Source organism: Hippocampus zosterae, chromosome 17 (assembly GCF_025434085.1).
Source record: "Hippocampus zosterae strain Florida chromosome 17, ASM2543408v3, whole genome shotgun sequence".
NCBI lineage: Eukaryota > Metazoa > Chordata > Actinopteri > Syngnathiformes > Syngnathidae > Hippocampus > Hippocampus zosterae.
In genome coordinates, this window is record NC_067467.1 from 2,267,650 (window position 1) to 2,288,102 (window position 20,453).

Sequence of the window (20,453 nt, forward strand, 5' to 3'; positions counted from 1 at the left end):
ATATGTATAGCCTGGGTTCTCTGTATTTTATTTTATTTTTTTTAAACGCGTTAGAACGCAAAGTTGCGACATCCAATCATCCACCCAAAAAATTGGCAGATTTTCTTTGTAAAGTTAAACAAATACCAAGGGACAAATGTTCTGCTTGTAATTTTATATCTTTATTCTTGTAAGCGATAAACAAGTTGTTTAATTCTATTTTATATATATATATATATATATATACAGTATAGCAAAATTTTTGCGCATCTTGGGTAGTATCAGAAGTGGAATGCTGCCTGTGTTTAATAGTGTGTGTGGTGCCGGGACGGAAAGCTTTCCACCCAACGGTTCTTTCACAATGTTGTGATGAAACCAACTGTCCAACAAGTGTTTTCAGATTCCAGGATGCTCTCTCTGGTTAATTATTTTTGGAAGGCAGAGGTGATTTTCTGCAATGAGGAGTATTCAGGTGATGATTTAACAACAAATGGTCACATTTACATATTCCAGGACAGCTTCGGCTTTGTAAAAATAGCTTTATTAAATTGTCATTTTGGGAAGAGGTTAACTGATTTACGCCTGAAAATTATCATTCTTTATCGTTGGAAATAATCACATCCTTTTGACACAATTGAACATAAAAACGAGTGTTCCATCAATTCTTCAGTCTACAACAAACTCGAATATTCATTGCTGAAATCCAGATCCGTTGTTCAAAACCTAAGGGAACAAAATGTAATTAAATATTTCATATGCATATCAGTCCCGTTGCGCTCTCTTGTACACTAGGTGGCGGTATGCACCAAAGAGACGTAATCCGTCAGTAAATAAAAAGAAGAAGATTGAAACTTCCGTTTCGGTGTGGGGAGAAAATCCTCAAGCGAATCGTGCAAAATCAAGGTGAGTACTGCATTGTTTGTAAATTATTTTCTGTTGTACTGGCATTAGTGCCATTTTACGTCCAGGTTAAGCGTTTACTGTCGGAGCGATGCTGTACTAGCACATAGGACCTTTCGCAGTTCCGAACGACTTTTTGAGAATTTCTTTCCTCATCTTAAAGTTTTTGAAGCGGGTTTGTCACCTACAAATTGAATTCTTGTCATGCCATATACCGCGCTTAGTTGACATTTCGATGTCATTGTAGGTGATGGAACGCGTCACCGGAGGAGGAGTGCAATCAGCATTGCTCCTAGCAAGCGTGGGAGGTTTCCTACTCTATCGCCTACTTGGCCGCCTCAGAGCCAAAGCTGCTCTCCAGGACGCAGTGGTGGTCATCACGGGTGCCAGCTCCGGATTGGGCAAAGGTCAGCTCAGCTTCCTCCTCATTTCTTCTCAACCTGCCGATTGATATTGCGTTTACTCAATTGTCATTTTGCCATTGTAGAATGTGCACGCGTGTTCTACGGTGCAGGGGCTCGATTGGTCCTGTGTGGTCGAGATGCAGGTCGACTGCAGCAGGTGGTTGAAGAGTTGATCACAAGTACAAGGGACAAAAGGCAGCAGGTATTCGTTCACAAACAAAAAAACACCTATTAGCCACAATACTAGGGTACATGAATAACTCAATTTAGCCGTGTTTCAAACATTTAAGCAACTACACTAGTTTAAAGGCTTACATTGTGAAGTCTTTGTGGGTTGACCACACTTCTGTGTGCAACGCACAGACGCACGTTCCCAGCACAGTCATCTTCGACCTAAGCGACACACACTTGATGGACAGGGTGGCAGAGGACATCTTGAAGTGTTACGGACGAGTGGACGTCCTCATCAACAATGCCGGAATCAGTTACCGTGGCCACATCCTGGACACTCAACTATCGGTTCAGAGGGATGTTATGGAAACAAATTACTTCGGACCAGTCGCTCTTACGCAAGGTCAGTGTACGCAAGCACGGTTAGTACACTTGCACACAAAAAGATCCTTGATTCAATCATGACTTTTCTAAATAACAATGCACTTGACGTGCCCAGTTTAGTTATGTGAACCAAAAAATGCAATAACAGATAAAGCTAAATATTTGTTTATAATCTTGTAAATTATGTTGGCATTCACATTCTGTCTCTCCGTGGGGTCGCCATTGTCGAGTGACATCACACTGAAAAAAAATTGCAAATTACAGCCCAAGAAATACAGTAATTAGTTCATCCTGAAATTCCCCCCGAAATACAATGTGCATATTTTTTTTGAATAGTGAAAATTAATTCTTCCTTTTCCTTTGATCAGCTCTCCTGCCTTCCATGGTTCGCCAGCACACTGGTCATATTGTTGTCATAAGCAGCGTTCAGGGCAAGATTGCTATTCCTTACAGATCAGCCTGTAAGTTCTTTATTTTGTCAAAGTAAAAATCCCCCCCCCCCACCCCCCTCATACTGAATTGAAATGAAATAGGATTGTGCTTTGTATCCTCTGGCATTTAGATGCAGCGTCCAAACACGCCACCCAGGCCTACTTTGATTGTTTACGGGCGGAGGTAGAGCGTTACGGGCTTTTCGTGACAGTCATTAGTCCGGGATACATCAGGACAAATCTGTCCGCCAATGCAGTCACTGGAGACGGATCCAAATATGGCGGTAAGGCTGAAGACGCATTTAATTTGACATTTCTAAACACAAGCAATGGTATCTACAATTAGAAACATAGCATGACATGTTTATAATTTTTAATGTAGTTTTACATTGCAGGACCTAGGGTAGAGTGAAATGTAAACATTGACTACATATATTGAAGTGCATGATGATCAAAGGGGCAACATTTGTGACTCGTGTTTTGTAACGTGTCCCTTCAGTCGTGGACACAACCACAGCGACGGGTCGCGATCCCAAGGATGTGGCTCGGGCAGTTGTGAAAGCTGTGCGTCACAAGAGCAAAGACGTTGTTTTGGCAGGACCTTTGCCCACGGCGGCGATCTACCTACGCACACTGTGGCCTGCCCTCTTCTTTAAACTCATGTCGTCTCGCGCTCGCAAGGAGCACAAACCCAAAAATATGTGAACCCGCAAAGGTTCAAAAATGGATGCGGGGTATTTGATCGTGCAGTAACTATAACGGGTAACTGGTAATGTATTTATCTCTTTGGTCACATTTTCATCATCAATGTTTAGTAAAAAAGCCTGCTGAAAATGATCGTGAGCTGATTATTATTATATGTTACCTCTTAAGAAATATCAAGACAACATTTTGGGAACAAGATATATTAATTTTGTAGATCGGCAAAATCCACCTTTTTTTTTTTTACCAACCCAAGCAAATTAAAATATAATCTTCACATTTCTAAATCGATAGTTGCTATATTCCAAACATCTTTTTAAAATAAAATCTAGCTCACCTCACTGTTCATGAACACTACATCCACATCACTGTGCCCCCCCCCCCCCCAAAAAGACACAAATACAAAAGAAAAAGTTTTATACCAACTTTATGCACAGAATAAAAACACCTTTGACCAATGGAAATTTTCAACAGACGGTTCAATTTTTAGATATTGTCTTAAATTAAAGAGATCCACTTTCTTTAGAAATGTTAACAATAAATATTCCGGATAACAATTTACATTATGTTACAAAAGCGAAGTGAATATTGGAATCACAACTGTACAAACAAGTTCATCTTCTTCAAAAAAGAACGTTTAAAACCTGTAATTTCAAAAAAAAAAGAATTTCAGATTAGAAATTTACATATAGCACGGTGCTTTCTTTATCTTCCTATATCAGATCCAATCAACTCAAAAGTACAAATTCACACTGGGATGATGCTGGTTCGATGAACCACTTTTTGAAAATGTGTGAGCACCAAAACGGGTAAAGTGTCTGTTCAACATCACCATCGAAAATAAAAGCTGCGCGGTAGCAATTTGGAGTGACCTTTGGCACAGGCATTCACTTCGGGTATCAGTCAACTTTTCAAACCGGTTTCAAACACAACCAGTCCGATGTTTTGTCACGAAAAGTAAATCCATTGCTCACACTCGCGTTGGAAGTTAAAAGGAGTGTTCTTGTTCTATGAAAAAAGAAAATAAATGAACGGAGTGAAATGAATATCCGTGTACTTGGTTAATAAATTCAAAAGGTTTCGATCGGTCGGTTGAGCCCGAAATATTTTGTCATCACAGATACAAGTTCAACAAGCGGATATTTACACCATTTTAAAAATATTTCAGCACCAAATTGAAATGAAGTCACCGAAGAGTTATTCCTCCAACTTTCTCATGGCCCGAGCTGCCACTTTGCCTCCTACCTCAAAGAAAAACGGAATACGTGCCGCAAATGTTCACGAAACGGATCCAACGGAACGGATGGAGATGATATGAACGTTAAGAAATACAAGGCAACTTCAACAAGAGCACGATCGAGATTCTAGCGTTGCGTTCTCGCCTTTTGTCGGTATGTATGCACTACTCACAAAAATGGAAAGGATACTGAGCCTTGCGGTCAACATTCACAACGAACCTATACATGCGGAAATCCAATTTTCACCTCTTCTAAACTTGAGTGTGCACGTTCAACCTGCTATTCTGTAAAAATTAGTTTATCATCAAAATTCACGCACATCCATTTCTAAGCCTTTTTGTGACGCTTGCAGTCTCACTGCATTTCCGTCGCAACCTGCTGCGACATTCGGCTCCTCGTCCTGAAAGCCGACAGCTGGACATGCGCATTCAAAAGCCGGTCAAAGTTAAGAGTGCATTTTCGGTTCGTCCTACAATTTCATCCAAATCCAAACATGCTCAACTTTTTGTGAGTAGTGTAACTGCACATTTTGGTGGATTTGCACATTTTCGAGGCCTGACATAAAACAGAAGGAAAAAAAAAAACACAGGATCAGTGACATATTTTTGTTCAGATATGGCAGAGTAACTTCCTGTACATGAGGTTGTGTTTTGCTCGCGCATGAGTTTTTAAAGGGCATTTTCATCTCGTTGCAAAAAGTTCCGTGGAGCCGACACGTCTTTGAACAATGCGGCTCTCACAAGGTAATTATTGCACTTAAAAAACAGAGCAGGGGATGGCTTTCGGTATTGGTCTGCTTCCGCAGTCGTTTTTGCTCCTCGGTAGCCGGTAGAACGCGCTTGTCCAGATGGTGTCGACGGAGCCGTCCCGCCTCCCACTCAGGGGGGCGGAATCGAGGGCTCGGCCACGGCGAGCTCCTGAGCCAGGTCGTTGAAACGTGCGATGTAGTCCACGCTGCTCTCGCTCATCATGCAGGCAAGCTGCGAGTCCATCTGCAAGCGCAACATACAACGGTTTAAATGCACGATAAAGCCTAAAAAAAAAATGCGAATGTGGAAAAGACACACACGGGTTCCACTGGAACTGAGTGTGCATTTAAACCAACCATTTAGCTTCAGTCCGCGAGCTAACACTGAAACCTATTGATGTTGTGGTGCAATAGATTGGACAAAACGGTGCGGCAACACATGCAGAAAGAAAATATATCAGAACAGTCATGTATTCTTTATCCTCTGAAAAGCAACTAATACGAGTGCCATACAGATAAGCCGAGAGGAGTTGTGACATCTCAATGAAAAGTATGTTTGTCGCTCTAATGCTGCTGAGGCGGCCAAGGTCATCAGAACAAATAACCGAACAGCCTTCAAATTGTTTTTAATGCACCGCAGTGCATTTGTGAACAGTGACGGTTCAAAGGTGGATTCAAACAATGCGTGTTTTATGAGTGACTGGATGTTATCTGCAGCTGACAAAAGTGCAAAACGCACCTCCGCCACATCTGGAAGACCGCGTGACTGAAAGGAATCGTGGGAGTTGCAGTCGAGCAGGCTGGGACCCAGCAACGCCGTGCCACTGGAGGGGCCGGAGGGGGTGAGGGTGCTCCGCCTGCCCTTTTCAGAAGAAACCATGCTGGCTGGAATGACATCACATCGGGGCACAACATTACAAGAGGATGCCGTCCATCTTGGCACTGGTTCCTTTCGCAATACAAACGAGGGGTGCCAAATACAAATACACGGACTGATCCAGGCCGAGCAATAACGTTTTTTTTTTTTTTTTTTTTGGGTCGCTGTCAAAATCAAGTCATTTCCCAGATAAAAAGGACCGAGAGACTCACAGAGGAGGCAACCCAGAGTGGAGTCGGATGAGTCACTGGGATACCACTGCGGGTCGTGGCTGGGCGAAGGGATCCATCCCCGGGACGGGCTGACGGAAGGGGACGAGGCCAGCAGTTTGGAACCGTCGCCGCTACTCAGTTTAGCCGAAGACAGCGCCGCCTCCTCGCCTGCGTCGTGACAGCCACGGAATCGCTCATACAATGCTTCAATTATGGCCGCTGCTCTCTTTGGTCAAGGCGTTCACGCACCGTAGTGGGCAGAATTGATGGCCAGCTCAATGATGGAGTCGCTGATGTGTGTTTGATTCTCTCCCGGGGTCAGAGCTTCCTCGGGGGGGCCCGGCAGAGAGATGTCCAGTAAGGAAGCCACGCTGGGCGGAGAGAGGAGCGAGTCTCCGCCCCCTGTCACTCCGGGAGATGGCGGAGGCAGACCGTTCTGCGAAAGGAACGCCGTGAGTTGCTTTTGACACTGACTGACATTTACAACCTGAATTCGAAGAGCTGATTTTGATGGCATTCATTGATTTCCCCAAAGTAAACACTCCTCATTTCATAGCATTCCTCTTGGCTGCACCGCTTTCACTCTGTGACATCATCATATTTCTGTCCTCCGATTAGTTAGTCACCGTAAAAAAAAAAAAAAAGACTGAGCACGTGCATTTTTCTGACCTCCGAGACATTGTGCTGGAGGAGCTGAGAGTCTGGTTCAGGATCAACAATCGGTGTAGGGGCGACAGGTGCAGGAGAATCCGGCTCCCGGCAGGGACTTCCTGGAATGATACCCGCAGTCTTAGCTGCGAGGTCGATTGCACCTGAGGAGAACGGAGAAGTGCTCAGAAACTATTTGGATGAAAAGTATTGACGCATTTTTTTGGGAGGGGTTTTGTGTCAATCAGAATTCATTCATTCATTCATTCATCTTCCGAGCCGCTTGATCCTCACTAGGGTCGCGGGGGGTGCTGGAGCCTATCCCAGCTGTCTTCGGGCAGTAGGCGGGGGACACCCTGAATTGGTTGCCAGCCAATCACAGGGCAGAGACAAACAACCATCCACGCTCACACTCACACCTAGGGACGATTTAGAGCGTTCAATCAGCCTGCCACGCATGTTTTTGGAATGTGGGAGGAAACCGGAGCACCCGGAGAAAACCCACGCAGGCCCGGGGAGAACATGCAAATTCCACACAGGGAGGCCGGAGCTGGAATCGAACCCGGTACCTCTGCACTGTGCAGCCCACGTGCTAACCACTGGACTACCGGGCCGCCTGTCAATCAGAATGATTGAACTAAAGATTTTCTCTGTTTTCCCCCATAAGATTACTTGCGTCATTTTGAAGAGAAATAATAGGAACAGAATATTTTTACTTTGCAAATAATGTGAAAATAAGTGATTCTTCTCTTGAATGTCGTAGCAGTGTGTCATTTTTTTTTCTAAAAACCTGACAAACAGCTCTTAACGTGAACATACTTTTGACAAAAGTTAGAAACAAGATGAGACCTACCGGAGAGTTGGCCAGCTCCCGCTGAGGAAGAGGCTTTGGACGGTAGAGGGAGGCAGGCGGGGGCAAGCCGGGTTTGAATTGGCCGGAAAGATCCAGTTCCTGAGGCGAAAAACAGCAAGTCGGGGAGACCAACAATAATTGGCACGGTTATGAACTCCGTCTGTGTTTGTGTGTATAAATCAAACGTTGGAAGGTCGTACCTGTGGCGGAGGAGTTGGAGAGGATGGATAAGGAGCAAAAGTGCTGCGAAGTGTCCCCCGTAATTTGCGGTAGGAGTGTTCGCTATGGACGAGATGCAAGCAGCTTAGCGTCAGGGTTCAAATCGGCAACGCACGGAAACTCACCTGAACGACAAGCGGCTTGCGGAGTTTGTTTCGGGGTTTTCTCGGCCGCGAGAGGAAAAGATCCGACTGCATCTGCGAACGGGAAGCCATTGACAATCACGCCGACTGCATCAAATTGCGGCCTTGGAATTTGCCGGTGCCAAAAATTGCGCCCGTCTTACGCTGATGGAGTCCAGCTGCTGCCTCAGGGCCAACTCGGCCTCCTTGTTGGGAGAGAAAATCCGACTGTGGCGGGAACTGTTCGGGGGGAGCGTGGTGGGTACCGCAAACACGTTGCCTTCAGAGTCGCCGGCCGCTGCCCCCGATGAGCCCAGCAGAGAGCGGGCAAGGTTGCGTGCGCCTGCGGAGGGGAACTTTCTTGGGTAAAATGCAAGAAAAGTTGCCAAACGGTAATATAGCGGCTGGAGAGCGGCCGTGAACGCAACCCGCCGATACCTGAGCCCCCAACGTTTGGCAGGTGGAACTTGGCCCCTCGGACCGAGGCCGGCTGCCGGCCAAAACCCGGGCTGCGGACCCCCGGAAGGGGACCTTTCCCCGGAGGCGTGAGGGCCTGGTTTTGATCGTCCTGGGAGGCCTTGAGGGGCGACGTGGCCGTGGAACAGAGCTCAGGCGCCTGGAAGAGGACGAGAAACGTCAAACGAGTGAAAGTGAGAGACTAGCAGACTAGCATTTCGCCAACGAGTTGTCATTTTTCATTTTGTCCACTAGGGGGAGCATTTGGAGCATTAGATCTCACGAGGGCAAAACGTGCCTGCTGGTTTAGGTGAAGATTTGGATCTTGACTGAACCAACAAATGCCTACCAAAGGTTTGGGGTTGACCTCCGTGGTGACCAGTCGCAGCAGACAGCGCAGCACCCGTTGTTTCCCGTACGCTCTGAGCTGCGACGGCGCTCGGCCTTTTTCGTGAGGACGCGAGCCGGCCTGCCACTCGTACTCCAGCTGCAGCTTGCCGGGCTTTCCGAACATCAAGTACAACTCCGCCAGCGTGACGTTCTCGGCGTCGCGGACGTTCCAGCCTTCCCCTCTGATCTGTTCCACCGTTCGCTCTTTCACCGCGGGGGGCGAGCTCTGCGGCGCCCCGTCCTCGGGAACCGCCGCGGAGAGCTTGGCATCCGAGGAGGAGGCGGGGTTCCCGCTCGGCTCTTCCTTGCACGGTTCCAGCGAGTCGTCGGCGCCGCTTAACGACGCCTCTGTCGTTTTGGTCCCCGCTTGCCCTCCGCCGGACTCCAAAGTCGGAGCGGAGGTTTTGCTCCCTTCAACGAGTCCTCCCCCATTCGCCTCCTCCCGAGGAATGACCACTTGCCGAGCAAGCGCGGCGAGAGACGATGGCCTCTTCTCCTCCGCCTTGGCAGAACCCTCGGATGTGACCTCGAGGCTCGGCGGGGGCTCCGTTTGACAAGCGTCGCTGGGCGGCGTGGCCCAAGCGGTCGCGGCTGCGTTTCCTCGTCCGGATTTGGTACCCGTACGCGAAGGCGGCGCCGTGTGAATCCCCAAGATCTGGGCGGCGGCGGCGGGAAGCTCTTTGGCATTGGGTCGGGCTTTGCCGCTTTCTTGCCAGTGGACTGTGCACGAGGCCTTGGAGTGCACCACGCGAGCCACGCCGGGCAGCGTGGTCAGGGAGCTGCTCTCGGCCGGGAAAAGGAAAAGCTCCTCGGGCGGCGCTTTACTAGAAGCGGCGTCGCACGGAGTCCCCTCTAAAGCTTCCCTTTCCATCAGACTTTTGATCTAAAAGAGCCCAGTCAAGGAAATGTCCTCATGTCATGTCAACACGGCTGCTTTCCGTTGATTAATACACCGATTAGACGGTGAGAAGCGTGACAGATTTCTGAAACAAAGGTTTCGCATTACACAGAAAATCCAAATGTGTTAGTACCGGTAAGCAAACAAAAAAAAAGTGTTGGGCGGATACAATTCTCTGGTCGTGATACGCCCACTTCTGTTTCAGATACTCGATGAGGCTGGACACTTTTCTGTGAAGCTCCACCACCATCCTGGTAGCAAAAAAAGAAAAAAATAAACAATATTTATAAGAAGAATTTTGGCAACAGGGCGGCCCGGTAGTCCAGTGGTTAGCACGTCGGCTTCACAGTGCAGAGGTACTGGGTTCGATTCCAGCTCCGGCCTCCCTGTGTGGAGTTTGCATGTTCTCCCCGGGCCTGCGTGGGTTTTCTCCGGGTGCTCCGGTTTCCTCCCACATTCCAAAAACATGCGTGGCAGGCTGATTGAACACTCTAAATTGTCCCTAGGTGTGAGTGTGAGTGCGAATGGTTGTTCGTCTCTGTGTGCCCTGTGATTGGCTGGCAACCGATTCAGGGTGTCCCCCAGCCTACTGCCTAGAGACAGCTGGGATAGGCTCCAGCACCCCCCCGCGACCCTCGTGAGGATCAAGCGGCTCGGAAGATGAATGAATGAATGAATTTTGGCAACAACAAAAAAAAGTGTCTTAATGTCTTGTCTAGTGTCTACAAACACTTACATGACAATTACCAAATTTGAAAATGTGGCGATAACTTTCCGCATATTTTAAGTGTTTTCTTTCCATTATTTGTCATCTAGAAAATGTGAATGAGAACCCCAACGAAATTGGAGGTCCAACCGTCTTTCGCAATCGATATCGTCGACTCCAGCTTACGGACCTGAGGCGAGGGTTGTGCGCTAGACTCTGAACGCGGGCCCAGGAATAGTTGCTGCGCGGCTGAAGCTCCACCGCCACCTTCAGAGGTAACCGCACCGGCTTCTGGTCCTCCTCGTCACTTACTCCTTCGAAGCACAATTTACCAAGGTGAAACTTAACACGGGCATTGCTTATTTCATGACGCATGAGAGAGTTTCTGGCACGTTACGCCAACGTCGGGGACTATTATTGATCACGTGACGATTCATCGGTATAATCACCGACACCGTTTTCCCCCGCGCGGCCTTTTCTTTATGTGTTGTTACCGTGGAAACGCCACCAGCCCCCTCATTGCTATTGTTACTCTTAAAAAAAAAAAAAACGCCCCCGACAAAATCCTGTGCCTCATGATTGACACACTTTGCATTTTCAGCAGCATTGTTAAGTAATTTCACCGCTGCAATTGTGTGTGTGTGTGTGTGTGCGTGCTCACCATCCGGGTCACAAAGTTTCTTCAGCGCGCGACACATGGGAGCTTTAATTCGTAAGTTCCTCCCTTTGGAGCGCACCGTGGTGGCCCTGTGCAAACGGACGGAATAGCGCTAAAGAGTCGGCGTGAATTCGCTTTGTCAACAACTGCGTGAGTGAAAAAAAGCAAAACTTTTTGCAACAACGACCACAATTTAACAAATGCTGGAATTCCTTTGCAAACATCGGCACTGAGTGTTCGATTTCGTGTAGGCGTGTCGCAATCAAGTTGCAATAGTAAGATGAAAATGACGTCGACTAGAAATGAAAAAAAAAAAAAATGTTTTGCTCTTGAGATCTTAACAACGGGCGCTGCTCTTCACCGGAAATTTTTGAGGACGCCTTCTCGAGTGTAAATTGAACTGCGTCGTTTCATATAAAGAGCGGATGACATCATCTTCATTTGAGCTATTCAACGTGATGATGCAACTTACCCTTGTTGGATGAGTTCATTCAGCTTGACCACATTCTTGTCATCCATGACTGTAAGAGACAAAACGCAACGTCAAAGAAGAAGAGTTTACATCAGCGTGCCCGAGGAGCAGCTTTCCCAAACGTCCAAAAGTGTGTGTGTGTGTGTGTGTGTGTGTGTGTCGCATTTAATTGCATCCCTCAAGACCCCCTACACACGCGTTCCGGGAAAACTTTACTTACGCCCTCCTACTTTCTTGCGGAGCTCAGCATAGCAGATGAGACCATAAAGCTCCTGAGAGGATTTTTTCAGCACTCGGGTATACACTGAGCAAGAGAGGAAGCGCAAGTCAACACAAGCGTCATGGGAGAAATGCAGAAGCACACGTCAAAGCAGCAGGTGGTGCTCCAACCCCCCGCCCGTACATTCAAGGCGTTAAAAAAGAGTGTAAACTCGACGAAATTGTGTTTGATGAGCGCGACGCTCGTCAACGTACCGTTGGCAAAGTCGATGTGCTTGGAGATCTTGTGCCACGTGCGGTAGTAGAAGTGGCGGACCTGTTCCTTGTTCTTCACCATGTTAGCCGGCTTGCCTCTCTTCTTGTACTTCATGGCGATGTTGTTCTGGATGGCCTCGAAATCCTTGCCGTGCTGTCGAGGGGGAGCGAACGGAGATTAGACACGAGATGGCCCGTTTCATGTCGAAAAAAACGATCGTTCCGCCTCGGACCTCGTAGAGCCCTTCGAAGAAGCTGTTTTTATCCTCTGCGCTCCAAGACTCCCACTGTCGACGGGCTCGCTTTTGGTTACCGGCTTGCTCCTCCTTCTCAGCAGGTCCTTGGCCTTTGGCGTTCTTGGAGACTCCTCCCGAAGAGCCGGCCACGGGTCCAGACTGTCCCACAGCCCCCTGGGAAGAGGAACCGTTCTCTGCTCCTGTAAACGCGCAGACAAGTTACGGAACATTCAAGGTTGACACGCATTTGTTAACATGGCTCTAACAAAAAAAAAAAATGGTACAGAGAAACAAACGCGGGACCTGCAGAGATTTTTGAAATGGGGGGGTTTTGCTCTGGCAGAGAAGCGAGGAAAAACAAACCGGTCGCTTTGGCCAAGTCTCTGGCACACAAGTCCAAAAATCAACTCCGCGTGGGCTACAATGGCCAAATGTACCCAAGCTTTAAAGCACAATGGTGCCAGACGGCATCAAAACAAACACGGAGGGAGGTGTTCGCTCGTTGTGCACATCAGAGACGCTAACCTTGGATGTGCCTCTGTGGCTCAAAATAGATGAGCACAAATAAAGCATCTAGTAATGACACCTGGCCAGCGCCCTAAAAAAAAAAATTCTTTTTGCCAGCAACTCTTGAAATAAGACAATCAAGCTTGAAATACTTCATCTGTCCGTACAAATTCATTGCGATTCAGAAAACATTAAGCATCTGTATAATTATGACCACTTGGACTATAAAATCACAACTAAGTTAGTTACAAAGATAACAATATTTCTGACACGACAAAGTCAATAAATTCAGTTTGAGACATTTCAACCTGACTGCAAACTACAACCATGATACCGAAAATATGACATGAACAACACTCTGACCGTCAAAATGGAAACATTTTCAATGGAAAAACATATTTTTTTTGTATTGGATCTCATTCCCTTGAGCTACTGGCCAGAATGTCGCAGTAAGGCTGTGTAATATTTTTGCATGACAATACGCAGCGGAAACGTGGCTGTAAAATGATCTTTCGATTCGACATTTTTTGACCCCAACTGCCACCAAATGTTGGCAAGGACAAAGCTTTCAAGTTTTATCTTTCAGACTTTCATCCTATCACCTTTTGCTTTAGTGGAAATGAAGTGTGAAATCTCTTTCCATACACAAGAGGCAGACCTCCACTAACTTGTAGACGCAAACTAGTGGGGTGACAATGCAAGTTTGTGTTAGCGACTTGACGCAGATCGTGCCGAAACAGAGAGCATGTTGAGAACCGGTGCGAGTGGACGGGATTTACAAACCCACGGTTCTGTTTGATGTTACCTTTCGATTTGGCCCCGCCATGGCCGTTGATGGCCGAGCCGATGGAATCCTTCCGGATCCTTTTGCTTGGGGGTCGAACGCTCGATCGGAGAAAATGATGTTGGTCGTGACACGGAGTGCTGGGCTCCACCGACGGTTGGGTCTGCTGGCTCAGACCCGGTCCGGGTTGAGCCGAACCGGGGCTGAGAGTAGCGGGTGCTGGATTAAGAATTTCCACTCGCTCGTCTCCCTTTGTACTGCGCTCCTCGGTCGCCTGTTCTCCGCTCTCCTCCTCCTCGTCGTCGCAATCGTCGGCTTTTCTGGAAGGATTCGCTGTCCCATCGACACCGATCCCTTCCCTGGAGCCCGGTGTCATGCTGCCGCAACACACGGAGTCCAAAAAGACACATGAGGAGCAGGGCGATGAGCAAAATTAACTTCTAAACACGACGTTTGCCGTCTCTCAACATGGCCGCCGCTGTTTGTTTCAAATCCCTTTTCCAGTCCCGACAAAACACCGCCAAATACATTCATTTGCAGACTGAAAATACATTTAACTTAACCGCGGACACATTCCGGAAACCAGCAGGCGTATTAACTAGACTCCCGAGCTACCAAATTCGCTCATATTAAGGTTGTATATGAACTAAATTCAAATGCGAGCGCTTTTCACTTTAGCGCCCTGCAGAAACGACAACGAGAACCCGTCGGTGCATTCGACCTCTATTTAAAGTGTTTGTTTCGAACGCAATTTTACCAAATCTCATGCTCTTCGGAAGTGGGCGACGTTTTCTTTCTCTTCACCATGGGTCCGACCGGTTCGATTGGTAATAACTGTTCAAATTGGGCATAATAAATCCACGACGGTCTCGCCGCTCTCTGTCTGCCCTGTCGTTGTCCAGCTTCGACTGAGGCGAACTCTGCGCAGTTCCACCGTCGTCTATCAGTATTATTACTCGATGCTTCGACAATAAAACTCATCAAACTTTTCGACCCACCGCTACAGCGTCATATTCGCTCCATGTCGCGAACAATATTCCTCCCGAGTGCGGTCACTTGAGCTCATTCTCCACGATAATACTTTAATAAACCTTAGTACACGTCGCTACGTCACACTCCGTTTGAAGACGTGCAGGCTCCAAAACACATTAGTTCACAATACATCCTGCATTTGTTAGCTTTGGTGATTACAATGTAATTACGAGTTGCAAATTGTACTGTCGACAAAATCTTATTCCTGTGTCGAGATCAAAATACCACGTTCTGTATGATTCTCTGAGCATCAATAACCATGTAGTAGGTTACGCGTTGGTAAGGCGATGTTTCAAAGCTCTCATAGTGGATTTTAAAATACAGTTTCAAAAAAATCTGTCACAATGTTATTTATCTGAGATTTTGATGTTCTGAAAAAGTATTGCATCTTGGGGGTGACAAGGACGTATTAATAAACATAACAAAGGCGAATTCTGATGATCGCCATGGGTATTGTTTGCGTTCGTAAATGATTAGAAATTTCAGCATTTGACACGGCCTTTAAATTACCGTTGTGTCACCTGACAACAAGTGACATCGTTTTCAAAACACCTCCTATATTTTACTTTTTGGGACACGATACAGCATGTTCAGCTGTTTACACCTCGGTAATTACCTCGGTACGCGCTCGGGTAATAGTAGAATCGACATGAAAAACGTGCCAACACATGCACTTTTAATTTAACGGTCAAATGCATACCCTTTCTGACTTCAGATGACTTTAAATCTAGTATTCTTACTCAAACGTATTGCATTCAAAGGAATACTAACTGATGAATCCAAATAACCTCGCAGTTAAATGGCAACTGATTGAATGCAAGCGCTTAAACAATACGTTACAAATGATATAGAGTTTTAAGATGGACGGGCAATCAGTTGACGTGCCCATTGACATAAATAAGAGTATGTGTATGTACATTACACGGATCTCCCTTCAGAACATGATCCCACCGAAATTGCTAACATCACCAGCTAGCGTTGCTGCGTAACTATTTCACCTCTGCAAAATGCGTCAGTGTAAATTGTTTCCTTCCAACAAGTACATCCAGTTGCTTCCCATAACAACATTCGTGCTTAGGTATTACCTGCAGTAAAATCCCTAATCGACATTTCCATTCGATGTCAAAATCTAGGTTTGAACCCTAGCAGCTTGCCTCCAACTTGGCTACATATGACAGTTCATGTGGTTTACTCCGCCACGCGGTTTGGCACGCCCACTACAACTCGAAAACAAATCCTGTGATTGGTTTGGAAGTCCACGAGGAGCACGGTGCATTCTTGATTGACGTAAAACTCTACCAATTGGTAAGCAGAAATACTAGTCGAAACACCAATTGGATTGCTTTTCCTGTCGTGTCCAGGTTTCCTGCTTTTTAAGTACCAAAACGCACTAATGGTGACATTACTTGTCATCTAATTCTATTTTAACACAATTTTTGTGAACCATTTACCTTAGCAGCCCTGTAGAAGCGTCACGCCCGAGTAAACACGGGCAATGCCTAACAGCCCATGAATTAACCAGCAAATGACACTGGTTTTGATTATTAAAACGAGTTGTGGAAAGTACAAACACTTTGTGAATTGAAGTAGATTTTCAGGAGTGTACTTGCGTAAGTATTTTTTTGTATTTTTGTGACGATTCTTCACCTTTACTTTGATTTTTTTGGTCCCCCCTTAAACAAGTATCGCCGATTCTCCCATCAGGCTGTCATCTGACGCAAAACAAACGCGCCACACACAACAGCTCGGCATGTTGCCGAGTCACGTCGGGCGGTGTCACTCTTGCTCCAACTGACACTCTTCGCAAACGAGTTTGGGTGGGAGCAGACAAGACGAAGGAGGAACCTACAAGTCGCCCAGTTGGCAGATTGACGAAGTTGTCTTCGGAAACTTGAAGGCTCCCAACAAAACCCACGATGACTTCGACGAACATGTTTCAAGGGTTGGACACCGGGTCAAAACCGAGCTCAAGGTGAGTAATGAATGATGTGTTGAACATAATTTGAAGCTTAGGTAACTGCTCGACTAGCCCGTGTCATGTGAATTTAACATGCGTCGTAGCTTTTGGTGTGTTTTTTTTAACCCTTTCGAATATAACGGGAGTAGCCTTTCCGTACATCATCTCTTGTTTGTTTCAGATTGAGCTCGCGCGTTTAAAGTTGACTTGTCTGATACATTTTTATATTTAGCGTTGAGGCTAAGCGAGCAGGCGTTGTCTGCTGCGCCTACGGAAGTGTGTAGCTCTTCTCTCGTCTTTGTGCTAGCTCCTTCGCTACGCGGCGACATTGTTCCCTGAAATGATATTCACCCGAGGTCTTCCTAAGATTCATTTATGTTGGTGAGCTCTGTTGTTCACCATAGAGTTAAGAACAACTCGATTTAAATCGTGTGTTGGTCTCTGGCAACTTGATAAAGTCTCGTCAATTTTGTAGGGTTATGGCGCCCTTTCCGACCAGATGATCATGTTGTCTGTCAGCGTGGACTGCCTGCAGATTTTACGGTGCATGCTGCTTTAGCATTCCGGTGTAGCATCCGGCAATGTTTAACAAGATTTACACTAGAAAAGTCTCGCAGACTAAACAAAAATGTTAGAAAATGTTTGAAGCCCATAATGAAATGCGTGGTGGTAGTGGAAGAGAGCGTTTCATTGTTTTGTCTGTCAATATACATCGCGGGCATAGATAGATAGATGAACAAAGTGCATGGGAGTCACTGACATTCAGAACAGTATGAGGGACGGCGTTCTGTGAAGAGGAACAAAATGTGATTAACTGACACAACATAGTGAGCACTTCTTTAATCTTAACTGAAACTCAACTCCCTTCAACTTACTGTATGTTCTTGGCTTTAAGGTGACACAAGATGGCAGCAAACATCTACAAAATAAGTCCCAAAAATAAGTGACTTTTATGATGACCAAACTGCTAATATATGCGGGCGTTCACTGTTTATGAAAATATTCCATTGGAAGTCAACCAAATTAAATTGCACACTTGGTGTTCGATAGTTCTAATTTCAACAGAGATTCAGCGTCAAAGACATTAGACTTCATATAATTGGATTGCAAACGTAATTCACGTTGAAGTTGAGCTAAGAGGCTCTGTCCACTGCAGGGTGCTGCGGCCTCCCGGCGGTGGCTCCAGTAATCTGTTTGGTGGCTACGAAGAGGAGGCCCCCCAATCTAGAAGACCTAATAGGATGGCCTCTAACCTGTTCGGCTCCCCAGAGGAGCCCCAGATTACACCCAGGCGCTCTAACCCTCCAGGTGAGATAAGTGTGTAATGGATGTGGGGAAGAGGTAGTGTGTGAAAACTGGTACTTTGGTGTGATAATATGTGCACAGATACATCTACTGTTCTCATCTTCAACTTAAACCGCCTCTTTGCTAAACACTTCCCTAGTTAAGCATACTAATCTTTGGACTTGTGAGTCATCAATATGAGATTTTGTGCAGCGATGACGTAATGTTCGGAACGTTGAAATGTCATATGTCGGGACCATTGTGAGGAACCAAACGTGACATGTTGCCATGAAAGTGTACGGTACCTCCGCGTTCATACTCTGTCCCATAACACACATATGGTGTCTTATAGGTGGGAAGAGCAGTGGGATATTTGGGGACCCCGAACCTCCAGTCCACCCACAGAAACCGCTTCCTCCAGGTGGACCAACCAGTAACATATTTGAGTCGGGGGATAGCGCACATGTCTCCAGCCCAAGCCGAAGACACCCAAATAAGCCAAAGGTGAAGTCTACTCGATGTTTCAATTTCATTCTCGGCTGCTTCGACACGATAAGCTCGTGGAGCGATGCTCTGCATTGATCCACGATTGGAAGGCAGTTCGAAATATGCTGAGTGTCTGAGTGCAGTCAATAATTCAATGTTGCCAAGTGATTATTTAATTTAATTTTATTTTATTTTTTACAGGACAATCTAGCTGTAGGACCTGAACCCGAATCACCAGGTGAGCATCTAACACAATACTATTGAAATAGTTTGAGTTTTTGCATCTGCAAATATTGAATTGAATCAAAGGAACAAATAATGAAATGCAGAACCGAGATTTTTTGGGGGGTCCCCTCCCCCTGTCTGGTATTTTCATAATGGATTTCTTTCGTGTTAAAGGAACTGAGGCCAAAGTCAGCCAGCCTGAGGCCAAAGTCAGCCAGCCTGAGGTCAAAGTCAGCCAGCCCGAGGTCATCGTCAGCCAGCCCGAAGTCAACGTCAGCCAGCCTGAGGTTAAAGAGCAAATTGCCTCACCAGCCGTTGTGCCAGCGAAGGAGGAGCCAACCGTTCCTCCGGCTACCCCCGAGCCTGCCTCCTCTTCTTGCACCTCATCCACTCCGCCGACTGATGACGTTAAGAAGCACGAGCCTCACCTGGGTCCCAAGCCTCGCTCTCACAACAGGGTCCTTAACCCCCCGGGAGGGAAGTCCAGCGTGGTGTTCTACTGATTCTCTCACCCCTCCCCCTTTTCCTAAAGAGGGTCTGTCTGCTCTTGACATGTTTTGTCTGCTCCACCATGCATCTCATTCCAAGTCCCACCACCCCTCCTGATTGTCTCACATGTACACGAGAAGATCGGCATCGGTTTTTCTTGAAAGCAAACACGGACTGATCTGTTGTCCTCAACTTGTTGCACTTTTCGCCTGACTTCCAAGCCCCCCACCCCTCTCCCCTATTAACCCTAAACCTGCATTATACAATCACCGCCTTTTCAATCAACAATCACGACCACTGTGAAATGGTTCCATCTCAATACTGTTTTTGGACACTTGACCCTCTCTCAAATTGCAGGGTGCATAAGCCCTCAAGTTTTGCGTTGTATTGTTTTTTTCTTTTTCTAACACGGTGGCCTTTGAAATCACCTTTACTTTTCGGTGACTTGCTCCAGACCACCAATGAGAGCAGTTCTATCATTAGTGGTCTCTTTCGTCTTCCTGTCGTCCAAACACGTGCCTGATAGATACAAAGGGTCGACTGTCAACTGAGTTTTCAGGGAGCAAACTACCAAAAAAGAAAGGAACGACATTGAATCCAAGATGAATGTGGTTATTTACTCCAAAAAATTTGTGTTCCCGAAAGAAATTCCCTCATGATTTTACACGATTTTTTTCTGCTTTGCTCTCATTGCTTGCTTTATCTGAGAACATGCCGTTTTGTTTGCTTTTTTTCTCCTCGGGGTTGGCCTCTGTTTATGTTTTAAATTAAAACAGTTGGAGACAGGGGAGCTCTGGATAAATTGTGACTCACCTGAGTCTAGGTGAGCTATTTAGGTATCACCTCTTCACCCATTTCATGGTGCACATTGAAGGTATTCTGTAACCGCCCCCCCCCCCCCTATGTGTTGATGTGCCTGGCAGCAATGAGTGCAGTAGAATTCAATTCTGTGTATTCCAATTAAATGTTTTTGCAGTTGAATGACTGTTTGAGCATCATTCCCCTTTACTGGTATCTAATAAAATGGTGAGACACTTTTGCAAAGCACATACTGCCCATACCCTGAATGTTTGCAGCGGTGTAAGTTCAGCATACAAAGCCGGTCTTGTTTTCTTCGGTTGTTGACAATTCTTTCCTCACGGTATTGCCACCCTCTGCCTCTGCTCAAAATCCAGCTTGTTCAACGCTTGTCAGAAAAAGACATCATTTAGGCATGGTTGCATCACTCCGGATTAAAATATCACCGCTACCTGCGAAACTGCCCAACTACTGCAGTCGTTTTGATCAATCGCTACTGCCACCTTGAGGTAGTTGTATAAAAAATACTAATGTATAATTCCGGTAATGTCACAAATGTTAACTCTGCCACAAATACAATTCCATCGTTTTTCAGGTTAAAAATGATAACGGGAATTTTTTTTTAGGTTGTCGCCAAAGCAATTTGTTTACAATCATCGGTATGATACTGAACTGTTGACAAATCATTAGTTTGCCTTGCTGCAAAATCCTGT

The 20,453-nt window shown here is 46.3% G+C and overlaps 3 protein-coding genes across 4 annotated transcripts; 2 read left to right on the forward strand and 1 right to left on the reverse strand.

Annotated features, from left to right (window-relative positions):
• The first annotated feature begins 221 nt into the window (after positions 1 to 221).
• dhrs7b (dehydrogenase/reductase (SDR family) member 7B) lies at positions 222 to 5,814 on the forward strand. 2 transcript variants are annotated; one of them, XM_052049135.1, is made up of 7 exons: positions 222 to 882; positions 1,127 to 1,286; positions 1,367 to 1,485; positions 1,647 to 1,857; positions 2,207 to 2,299; positions 2,401 to 2,553; positions 5,675 to 5,814. In XM_052049135.1, exons 2-7 carry the CDS (start codon positions 1,130 to 1,132, stop codon positions 5,725 to 5,727), a joined length of 786 nt encoding a protein of 261 aa, XP_051905095.1. In that variant the 5' UTR covers positions 222 to 882; positions 1,127 to 1,129; the 3' UTR covers positions 5,728 to 5,814. The 2 variants fall into 2 exon arrangements, with proteins under 2 accessions (XP_051905095.1, XP_051905094.1); XM_052049134.1 differs by lacking the exon at positions 5,675 to 5,814 and adding an exon at positions 2,769 to 3,346 and having other exon boundaries at positions 224 to 882.
• cramp1 (cramped chromatin regulator homolog 1) lies at positions 3,382 to 14,895 on the reverse strand. The gene is made up of 20 exons (XM_052049128.1): positions 14,227 to 14,895; positions 13,491 to 13,846; positions 12,176 to 12,378; positions 11,943 to 12,096; positions 11,689 to 11,772; positions 11,469 to 11,517; positions 11,000 to 11,085; positions 10,529 to 10,652; positions 9,802 to 9,883; positions 8,694 to 9,617; positions 8,327 to 8,504; positions 8,053 to 8,231; positions 7,892 to 7,963; positions 7,748 to 7,829; positions 7,548 to 7,646; positions 6,716 to 6,858; positions 6,296 to 6,482; positions 6,047 to 6,214; positions 5,697 to 5,842; positions 3,382 to 5,201 (listed from the first exon to the last, which is right to left on the reverse strand). The coding sequence occupies exons 1-20, from the start codon at positions 14,448 to 14,450 to the stop codon at positions 5,088 to 5,090; spliced, it is 3,654 nt and encodes a 1,217-aa protein (XP_051905088.1). The 5' UTR covers positions 14,451 to 14,895; the 3' UTR covers positions 3,382 to 5,087.
• Positions 14,896 to 16,281: 1,386 nt separating this feature from the next.
• On the forward strand, positions 16,282 to 19,986 carry jpt2 (Jupiter microtubule associated homolog 2). Its single transcript, XM_052049138.1, has 5 exons — positions 16,282 to 16,473; positions 17,615 to 17,766; positions 18,095 to 18,246; positions 18,430 to 18,466; positions 18,628 to 19,986. The coding sequence occupies exons 1-5, from the start codon at positions 16,418 to 16,420 to the stop codon at positions 18,954 to 18,956; spliced, it is 726 nt and encodes a 241-aa protein (XP_051905098.1). The 5' UTR covers positions 16,282 to 16,417; the 3' UTR covers positions 18,957 to 19,986.
• The last annotated feature ends 467 nt before the right edge of the window (positions 19,987 to 20,453 follow it).